This window comes from Mesoplodon mirus (assembly GCF_964341445.2).
Source record: "Mesoplodon mirus genome assembly, chromosome: 8".
Classification (NCBI taxonomy): domain Eukaryota; kingdom Metazoa; phylum Chordata; class Mammalia; order Artiodactyla; family Ziphiidae; genus Mesoplodon; species Mesoplodon mirus.
Genome location: NC_138984.1, coordinates 86,951,474 through 86,962,609, shown reverse-complemented (window position 1 = coordinate 86,962,609; position 11,136 = coordinate 86,951,474). Strand labels below are relative to the sequence as shown.

Genomic DNA, 11,136 nt, shown 5'->3' with positions numbered 1-11,136 from the left:
AATTACTCACCTGCAATGAAAGATTCTTTGTGCATTTTTTAAAAAACTGTAAGCTTTCAAGTGAAATAAATGAAATAAATCCAAGCAAGGCAAGCCAGTGTGGACATTTGGAAACATCTGTTAATGGGACACACACAGCAAGCTGTTGCTTTTAAAGTTAGCCACCACAACCATAGCGGGTCCCACAGCTAGCAATTAAAAAACATTGATCAATTACCAATTACAGAAGGAGATCAATACTATGCATCAGAAGTAAGCCTCTCTTTATCAGACGGCTGAGCATGGATCTCAGCCTTGTGATATGTGGCATCATAATGATCTTTCTTATTTCTCTTGAAGAAACCACACTACAAGGAAGCAAGGTATTTAGTCAGTGTTAACAGTTTTGTGTATAAAAGCTAAACAAAAGAAAATCTCAGATTTTAACCTGTTTTCTACTTACAGCTTGTTTACAAAGAGACCACTATGGATCAACCGAAAGGGACCAGCCCCTGAGCTATACTACATGGTGACGGCAATTAACCCAATTCTATTACCATGGGTCTCTGGTCAAATATTTATATGGATGACACTAGCTGATTGATTTTTCTATTTGTAACAAATCCTAAGGACCAAAATCATCCTAAAAGGGAAAATATATACACATCTGATTACAGCTTTGGGTGGTTTCTTCTTGCAGGGAATACAGAGTCTAAAAATAGGCAAAAGATTGACATCTACAGTTTACTGATTCAAAGTTTAAGGAATAAATTCTCTAAGGCTTAGCACAAATCCAAATAAAATAGACTCTGTGAACATTTTTCTGCCCTTCGCAGTGAATGTTATGGAATAAATGCCATTTGCTTGGGGCCTTGGTGGGGGTAAATCACAATATAAATTCAAATACACTGTCATGAAACAACGACAGCTGTCATTTTCCCAAATTCTGAACCACCATGTAACACTTAAGTGGTAGGAACCTGTACTCCTCAGGTTAGGTCACTCTAAATGAGTATAAAGGTATAATTCCACTTTCTACTATAATTTCCTCATTCAACTGTGGAGAACGTTTTCTACTTACTTTTATCTAGTTCATAAGGCCATGGAACTGCCCTTTGATATATAACTTGATTGAACAATTTCTGCCCTCCTGGAAAATTCTGCAGCCTAGCCTGGCAACTCATGAAGTACAAATCTTGATCTGCTTTGTACGATGTGGTAGCTACTAACCACGTGAGGCTATTCAAATTTAAATTAAGTTTAAAAGTCAATACCTCCATTGCACTAGCCATATTCCAAGTGCTCAACAGCCACATGTGACTAGTGATTACCATAATGGACAGTGCAGCTTCAGAACATCTCCATTATTACAGAAAGTTTTACTGTTCAGCGTTGATCCAGCCTGTTGATCTAGGCTATTTACCTGGATATTTATTTCTGACATTTAATTTATTATACAGTGAGCACACCCAGCCAACTTTCAGTAACACGTGCTAGTAAATATTGTGGGAAAAGGAATGAACCACAAACCAAGAGTCCTTGTTATGCCTCTAACTTGGCAACATTCTTAATATCCATGGGCATGAGCATCTTTGTTTACTAAATGAAGGTGACTGGACCAGGCTGGAGGACTTTTCTCTTATATCCTCAAACAAAACGCTATGCAGAATCCCTATGTTCAAAGCAGATAAAGTCACAACAGCTCTGGTTGAAGTGGGGATACTGCCCCTAGCCCCACCTGCGTAGCTTCGTCTTAGCACCTACGTGGATGTGCAAAATTCAATTTAAAGGCCACTGAACCAGAGTCCTCTCTGGTCCTCAAAGTCTATTATTTTAGCACATAAAAGCAAACAGTTCAGCTTCAGAAAGAAAAGTATAAAGTAATAAAAATGATTTTCATGGGGGGGTTGTAGAAGTTGTCTGATTACTTTAGAGTTCACTTGTGAGTCTGGATACTTTAGAACATAAAAAAAAGAAGACACAGATCATCTAGTCCAACCCACTTACTAAGCAGCTAAGGCAAACCAGTGCCCCAGGGAGGTGAAATGATTTGTCCAAGATTATATAGCTTGGGTTTCTTAACTCTCAACTTACCCTCATTAGAGACTGCCAATAAGATCTGCTCTGAAAAAGATTGTTCTTGTGACCTCTTCTGGAGAGCAGAAGGCCATCCTCAAATATCAAAACTTGCATTCAGGTTTTGATATCAAAATAATCTCCAGAGCATCTCCTATATTGGCTGGCTGTGCTCATCAGACAAACCTACTACCTGAAGTAAACATCAGAGGTAGGACTGGCTAACATCCCATGGGAGGATGGGTCTTGGCATGAGCAGATACCAAGCTTCAATCACACAACTGGAGGACGCAGGAAAATTATCTTGGCAAGAGGAAGTTACTTGGAAAAATAAAGCTAAAAAGAGATGCCCAATATTTGAAAGTGAGAATATCCTGAGCCCTTGTCCATTATACTCTTGGATCCAAGGAAAAGATAAGGATAGTTTGATCCTAGATACTGTCGGTCGAGTTTCATAATCTGTTAACCTCTAGACCAGATGTGTTTGGAAACCCAGAATTTTTGGCATTTTAGAAAAGTAATACACTGCATACATAATGTCACAGTAATCAAAACATTAGTATTTCTGCAGTGAGACTAATGAGTAAAGGATAAAGACCATAAAGAGCCTCTCTTCACATCATGTCAGGTTGTGCTGCCAAATAAGTCATTACAAACAGTTTTTTTTTTTTACAAGTTGTGATTGTTGACAAAGGTTGATAAAGGTCTGTGAACCTCCATTACTCACTGAGAATAATCCAAAATCTATAGGTCATAATCTCTGGCAACAAAAGTATGCAACATCTCATACATTTTTTGTAATGTAGACTATTTACTGGTAGAAAGCAGGAGGAAGATACTACATTATATTTGCAGGACCAAATTCTAATGAAGAACATTATATTAAACACAGATCTTCCTTATGTTTGATATAGGCTATGATAACTACTCTGGGATTCATTAATTTCATGCTTTCCTATTCCTAATCTAGCTGTAACTATAACAAGTCCCAACTGCTGCCATGAACATTTCTTTACGAAAGTTGAAATTAACCGGGATACAGATTCTGATTAATGTGATACCCAACAATTTGGCTTAGATTCAGAAATTGATCTTAGATGAAGAAAAGGTCATAGTGGTAAAATTTTTTAAATTGTTATTTGCCAAACGTGCTAAATTACATGTGAAAAACACCAAAATTTACACACTTAAGAAGCTCCTTATAATGTACAAATACTATATATCTTTAAATACAAAATGTTAGACAGATATTCAGATGTTCATTGTATAATTCTCAAGTTTGCTGTATGTTGGAAAAGTTTCATAGTAAAATGTTGGGAAAAGGAAGCAATGAAAAAAATGTATATACTATCAGTGTTAATTTACTTTTTAAAAAACCTGAAATAAAGTTTGTATCACAAAACTCAAGTGCTAGATATGACTTACCTTCCATAGTAAAAATACTAATAGAGCAAGCATCAAAATCCCAGCAAGAATAGCCACTAGGATGATCCACCAAGGTACTCCTGAATATTGAGCTACAGTCTTTGAGGGAAACACAGTCACACGAACCTATGGGGCATAAAAGAAAGCAATATCATTATAAACTGAGGTGAGAATTAAACCATGAGTTTATATTACTAATTCTGCTTCCAGACACATTTTGGTCAATGTAGCCTATGGACAGGCGAGATGTCTTTTTGATGTGAGATCCTTTCCTTTAGTAACGGAATACTGCTTTAAGAGACATTTCTTGGAGATCTTTTCCCAGAACCTGGAAAATGCTGGATTGTGGGTTTTTTTTAAAAAATTATTTATTTATTTATTTTTATTTTTGGCTGTGTTGGGTCTTCGTTGCTGCGTGTGGACTTTCTCTAGTTGCAACGAGCGGGGGCCCCTCTTCATTTCGGTGCACGGGCTTCTCATTGTGGTGGCTTCTCCTGTTGTGGCGCACAGGCTCTAGGCATGTGGGCTTCAGTAGTTGTGGCTCACGGGCTCAGTAGTTGTGGCTCGTGGCTCTAGAGCGCAGGCTCAGTAGTTGTGGTGCAGGGGCTTAGCTGCTCCGTGGCATGGGGGATCTTCCCAGACCAGGGCTCGAACCCGTGTCCCCTGAATTTGCAGATGGATTCTTAACCACTGCGCCACCAGGGAAGTCCTGGGTTGTGTTTTGACAAAGTAATTATTTCTTTGCTAACTTATGTTTTTAAAATTTTTGTAATCAAAAAAAGTAGAGAAAATTGTATAATGAACCATCATTTATTCATCACCAAGTTTCAACAATTATCAATAGGGACACAACCTCAATCTTGTTACATCTATATAACCTGGTATCTTTTTGAGAATGGTCACCTCTCTTAATATAGCATCCAACAATGGCAACAAAAGGGTCTGTTTATGCACAATAAGCCTACATTCCTCCCTCAGATTTTAAAGACATTATGAAATACAAAAATAGGGATGGAGCTATTAGATGGTATTAGAGGGATTAGATGGATACCATTCTAATTCTTCCTTAGGGTTGAAACAGAGCAGGACCCTACAGGGCGCCCCCAGCTGACAATTACTTGGAACCACAGGACTGAGATGGTCATCTCTGAACATAGAAGATTACCTCCTCTCCAGCACGTAGCCCCTCTTTTCCCTACATAATCTCTGAGCAAAACCTGGTGAGTTGGTTCTTTGGGATACAAGTCCACCTTCTCCCCAGGATTGCCAGCTTCCTCAACAAAGCTATCTTTTCTTTTACCTAACACTTCTCTCTCACAACTGGATTCTTGAGTGACAAGAAGCCAAACCTGAGTTCAGTAACAGGATAGCAAACTAAGGATCCTCATAAAGAATAAAATATCCTGAAATGGCTTGGTGTCATCTTCTACAACAATGTGTATAGACAAACTAGACTCTGGATTCATTCAGAGGCAGCTTAGAGCTTTAAGTGGCAGGTGATGAGAAGCTTAAGTTCTAAACATTTGATAGCTGGCAAATACCAATTAAATAGAAATAGTGTTTATTTAGAAATCTAAAAAGTTGCTTATGGCAATTTGCTACAACTTGGTTACATGGGTTTAGAATTCAAGTGGATTTTTGTAACACCAGGAGACTTTTTTTCCCCAGGAGATGATTTTTCAAAGCACATAAAAGACCTGGTGAAAGCTACAAATATGATTTTGTAAACTATACTGATTAGAGATCTACCAGTTTGAAGTTTCTGATATTTTTGAATTTAGAGAATATAAAGTGAAGGGTAGAGAAAATTTAGAGGGAACAATTTAATTTCTGAGAAATGTTTCTATTCACGTATTCTAAATTAATATTGAGTTCTGGATGCTGCCTAAAAATGCTTCTATGTCTACACTGTGATTCAATATTACTATACTAGAACTCTTTCTTTAAAAATCTCTTAAAGTACTTCCCTTCCTACTTATCCTAGAAAACAGCTTCTCAACCTCCTTTGGCTTATGGAATATACTTAAAAGCAAGAACTGCTTTCCTTTAAACATTTAATAGGAAAGAATTCACTTTTAGAGTTTTTAGCATAAACACCTTTCTCAGCTACTATGTTTCCTGTTATGCTCTCAATGAGGTTTCACTCAAGCTCCCAGCCCCAGGGAGGGCCTCATGGCTCACTTCTGTTGCCTCCCTTCCCCCAACAGGTGTCCTAGCTTTAAGCTAAAACAACCCTTTCTTGAGATTACTGGTTCAAGCAGAGGGGTACCCACGAAGTAGGGAAGAAAGAATGGTGAGAGACTGGTGAAGAAGTAATATAGTTGGTGTGACTGCTAAGCCAGACTATTCTAAAATAAAAAGATTATTTCAATTAGCCTATGCTTTATCTCATTTAACTTTGCTTCCCTAGTATGTAGCATAGGGAAGCCACACAGTGTGTCCCTGGGGCAAGGTGATGACTTGGAAGGGCCATCCTCATGTTTAAGAATAAGCTCTGATGAAACCTTGAAGTGGAGAGTGGAAACTGGTCCATGGCAAGGGCAAGCAGCCTTATAGTCACACCGCATACCAGAGCCTTTTAAATGGCTGATCATAGGGGGAAACCATGCCCATAAAAGGCTGCAATCCAACAGCATAAGGGCTGAACAAGGTAGTTTATTTTGTGGGTTGGGGCTGGGGTGGTGTGTAGTTTTAAAAACTAAAACAACTCACTGTGCATCAAAGACTGAGGACTGATGCTAGGGGCTGGGCCACACATTTAAAGGCCAGATGTGCTCTGCAAACCCAGTGTGTGCAAGGCCAAAGTGCAGTCCAGGAAGGCAAGAGAGGCCAGTCAGCAAGATTTTATTGTTTGTTTCCTTAAATTGTCAACTGTGTGTGTGTGTGTGTGTGTGTGTGTGTGTGTGTGTGTGTGTGTATGACAATCATTCTCCAGCTGGGACTGAGAATGGGGGTTGTGTGGAGCTGGCCTTAGAATCGGGTGAGGGGAGACCAACTGTGAGCTGCGACTCCCAGAGCGCGGGAAGCCTTGTCTCATCTTGTCACAGCAACTGTTACTGATGGACAATGACAGGTTCAGGCCAGTAGAAATTACTCCAACTCCAAAAACAAAAAAAATTTTTTTGGTTTCATTAAAATCTAGGCATTTCCATAGGGATGACCTGTGCATGTGAACCTCATCCATCATGTGCCCGTAAGGGGAAAAAGGGCTTAACTCTGCTGATGCATTAAATTCCATCACCAGTGAGCAGTGCTGAGACCACATTAGCTTGCCCCCAGCCAAACTGTTTCCCTAAATCACTCTGTCATGTAATATCCTACGCTCTTATTGAAGATCAGTATAAGAAACCACCCGATGAAGGGATTTTCCTATCTTTCACAAAACTCTCTATTAAAGACACCATCCCCTTAGTGAGTGTTCTTCATATCAGAAATCCATCTTATAAAAGGATCCATATCTCAAGTTCTTCTCTGAATTTAGAACCAAAAAAAGAAAAGCTCCTCCCCCTGAAAAATGAGGCACCTACTTTCACCTATCACATTCTTTCTCATCTTTGCCAGTCAGGAAGCTTAGACACTCTCTTCCTACTTCCTTAGGAATGAAATGGCGGTATATAAGTACAACCCATAAGTAATCTCCTTCTTCCTTGGCTTACTTCAACAATTCTCTCCCAGTTCGCAATCTCCTAGACCGTGAAATTCTTCACAATTGACACTATCTTGTTCAACTTTGCTTCTCTAGCATTTTTGCAGGGAAGGCACGCGGTGTGTCCATGGCTAACTGGATTGTTAACTGGATCAATTTAATTGATACTAAAATTTTAGTAACCATCTTAGCTGTTTCAGTTAGGTGACCAGCTCTCTCTGACTTTGTTGTAACAATATCTTGAAAGTGTTTTATTAAGAAATGAACACAAAACTCTTGAAATTAGTTGGGTTATAAGGAAACAAAGGATTTTTTTTCATCTTTTTAAAGCCAGGATTAGAGTAAAAGCAATGGGAAGATCTTTCAATATTAACACCAAAAGGGCTTCCCTGGTGGCACAGTGGTTGAGAGTCCGCCTGCTGATGCAGGGGACATGGGTTCGTGCCCCGGTCCGGGAATATCCCACATGCCACGGAGTGGCTGGGCCCGTGAGCCATGGCCGCTGAGCCTGCGCATCCAGAGCCTGTGCTCCGCAACGGGAGAGGCCCCAACAGTGAGAGGCCCGCGTACTGCAAAAAAAAAAAATAATAATAACACCAAAAGACAAGACTGAATTACTCAACCTCCTTTGCTTCTATCTCCAAAGAAAAATGATCTAGACACTGGAAAAGAGAGAGGAACCAAGATATAAATGAAATTGAAACCCTCAGTAAGTGAGGGAATAAAAAATGAAGGCATCCTGACACTTGAAGTAAGCTTGAATCTTTAGGCCTCCCAAAACTGCACCTTAAAATCTAAAGAAACGTGTAGATATGATATCTGAGCTACTATTGTATCTCAGAAATCAGTTAATAGAAGAGGTAACAGAAGACCAGAGACTAAAAAAACAGTCTCGGTTTTCAAAAGAAATGGGTTCTAGACATGAGACTAATAACCCGTTTTCAAATCTACCAATTATTAAACCAATCAAGTAGGATTACAGCAAAGATTCCAATTCCCATTGGTAGGCATGGGCTCTCAAAGCCCGAAGAACATGAAATGCCCAAGAGAACCTCATCTGCATTTGTGACCCAGCCATTAGACTGGATATGAGGGGACTTAGTTCCATTATCTTCGAGAAAACAAGAGCACCTGATGAGGAGCTCTGAGCCCGAGGTCTGATCTTAACTCCACATGCTGGTCCTGTGACCCTGAGGGAGAGACAACCTTCCTTTCTGGACTCAAGTTTTCTCATCTAAACTTGAGATTTGGGGACTTAATGGGGAGCAAGTGTCACAGAGCCAAAGAACAGGAGCCCTGAAGTCAGACAGGTACAGATTTCAATCCAGGACCTCAAATGACATCCCCTCTCTGTGCCTGCTTCCTTTTTTGTAAAGTGGGTACAATGTCTACCTTGGCATTCTTCTGCAGTCTAAATGACAGCATATCGGTAAAGCATCTAGTAGATGGCAGACATTTAATTAACGTTTTATTGTTAGTCCCTTCCCCCTAAAGTGTTCTTTCTCTTTGCAGCTCTAAAAACTCAGTGATTCTCAGGGTTTCTGATTAAAAGTCACAGAAAGTTATAGCAACTGCCTTCAGTCAGAGAGGGAGTTAAAGGATTCTCAGGGAGGGTGTAGCTTAGTTGACAGTCCTTATGATGCCTTATTAATAAGAGGTAGAAAGGTGGGCTGGAGTAACCTGCAAAGATAATGTAAGGCCAGGGTGAGGGTATGTCCTGGTGAGCCTGGGACAGTCCTGGCTTGCACCAGATGCCCCAGCATCCTGCCCAGATAAACGTGTCCTGGTTTGGATGATAAATTTTAACAGCTAAGGGCCACTATATCCCAGAAACCAAGGTGATCAGGGAGACTCACTGGATTTTCAGCTGGTGAAAGGACTGAAGCCAGGACACTGTCATAAGTACATCAGTAGATCAGCTTCAGGACAGTAATTCACAATCTTTCCTTCTCCATTCATTCTCTTTTGCAAAACATTCCCAACTGTAACCTGTAGGCATTTACTTTGAGAGCTTGATACAAGCCCCTGTGGGTGCCAGACCCCCACAAGGAACCTCTGACTAGTGGTACACAAGCTCCTACTCTTGTTCAATAGTTTTCTTAATTACCTGGAGGAAGACACAGTAGGCATGCTTCTTGGTTTTAAAAAAGATAAAGCTTGCAGTGATAGAAAGTTAACAGAGAGCAAATGACCGAGACTCAGAATTCTGTTGTAAATCCAAACAACGGACCAAAAGTAAATCACATAAAATGCAAGGATACACTTAAAGGCATGCCTTTAGATTTTTTAAATTTGCTCAAGGGTGGCATATGGGAAATACAGCTTGACAGCACATTCTGATGAAAACACCTGGAAGTTTCAGCAGAACACAGACGTAAAAACGGCAGTTGCGAGAAATGCAAACAATCCTCAGCAACCATTTAAAAACCAAATTTTAGGCTGAACTAACAGAAGCTTGGGTCTGAGACACTGGGAGGCAGGTTCGGGTAAGCTGAAGGAGGCAGACCACACATCCGCTCAGCCCTGCCTGGGGACGGCCCAGGAAGGGCAGAGACCTGGAACCAGTTCAGCTGCGCCAGGGCAGGACGGAAAACTGAAGAGCTGGGTGCTTAGCTCTGAAGAGACCTGTCCAAGGAGGCATTACAGTTTCCTTCAATTATTTCAAAGGCTGCCACGTGGCTGAGAGAGAGGACTTATTTTGGACTTGTTCCAGGGGGCCATAACCAGAGACTGATTTTATAAGATTCAACTCTGGATTCCTATATAGAGATAATTTCTAGTAACTGCTGCTGGCCACACATGCCACGAGCTACCCCATAATGCAGTGAGGCTACCGTCACTGGGGGCACGCCGACAACGGTGACAAGCATCAGGGGCGGTACAAGACGTGGGGTCTTTATAGACTTGGGAGGTGCACCCATTCTCTCCTTGAGCCAAGAGCTCTCAAATCTACCCCATGCACCACAGATCGAGATGACCCAGGAATCACTTCTTTCTGCAATGATTCTATTGAAACACTGCTTGGGGTGGGCCGCACCTTAAGACACCATCTGCTTTCTCCTTAAAGGGGGTAACAGTGCCGTGAGGGAAATGAGATCCAGAGCAGCACGTCCTCAGGCCACGGGCATGGGGTGGAGGAGAGAGATCTGCTCTGAGCTGAATGAAGCCCGGGGACCCCTCACCTGAGTGCCTGCATTGGGCAGCTTAATATTCTCGGTGGCAGCCGTTACATCAATGGAAGCCCGCACGAGAATGTCCAGGTAGTTCATCTTGGAGTACTCCTGTCGGAGACAAAGTTAGTGAAAGCATTAGTGAAGAGGGAAATGTGCTGGGAGGTGGCAGACAACTTGAGGGGCACAGCCCGGCAGCGGAGCCCACCTCCAGAAACGTGCTGTTCCAGAGCCTCGAGCGCAGAACCACGGAGGCCTTGCTATCCAGCCCTTGGAGCGGGCACGCGATGTTCACACAGTTCACGTTGACGCTGCAGTTCTGGGGAGAAAAGGAAGAGCAGGGGTTACGGCGCAGTGGTCTGGGGAAGGCCTTCCCGCCACCTCCTGTCAAACACTCACAGCTCTTGAAAAATACTTACGAGGGTCTGGTATTTTCTTTCGGCAAATAAAGAAAATTTTCTACCATCGTCTGTCTGTCTTTCAGCAATTTCTCGTTTCTTTCTTGAGTTGTGAGCCTCCTGAAAAGAATTACATCCAAAATAGTTCCACCTACGCAGTGGATGAGAGTCTGCCTGCCGATGCAGGGGACACGGGTTCGTGCCCCGGTCCGGGAAGATCCCACATGCCGCGGAGCGGCTGGGCCCGTGAGCCATGGCCGCTGAGCCTGCGCGTCCAGAGGCTGTGCTCCGCAACGGGAGAGGCCACAGCAGTGAGAGGCCCGTGTACCGCAAAAACAAACAAACAAACAAACAAAATAGTTCCACCTAATTTTTTGGCACTACTGTACAAACCTCTTGAGCTCTCCCTCCCAAATACTGCCAAATTCACATGACTGACAAT

General features: G+C 41.8%; 1 protein-coding gene across 2 annotated transcripts in view; it reads right to left on the bottom strand.

Annotated features, from left to right (window-relative positions):
- The window catches only part of ITGA6 (integrin subunit alpha 6), a 78,218-nt gene that overhangs the window by 4,587 nt on the left and 62,495 nt on the right, over positions 1 to 11,136 (bottom strand). The window contains exons 21-25 of one of the 2 annotated variants that reach the window (XM_082629992.1): positions 10,716 to 10,814; positions 10,505 to 10,615; positions 10,309 to 10,407; positions 3,481 to 3,606; positions 218 to 347 (exon numbers count right to left, since the gene is read on the bottom strand). In XM_082629992.1, the coding sequence (XP_082486118.1) occupies positions 240 to 347; positions 3,481 to 3,606; positions 10,309 to 10,407; positions 10,505 to 10,615; positions 10,716 to 10,814 (543 nt within the window). In that variant the 3' untranslated portion in view covers positions 218 to 239. The remainder of the gene's footprint in view (positions 1 to 217; positions 348 to 3,480; positions 3,607 to 10,308; positions 10,408 to 10,504; positions 10,616 to 10,715; positions 10,815 to 11,136) is intronic. The other variant, XM_082629993.1, reaches the window with a different exon arrangement.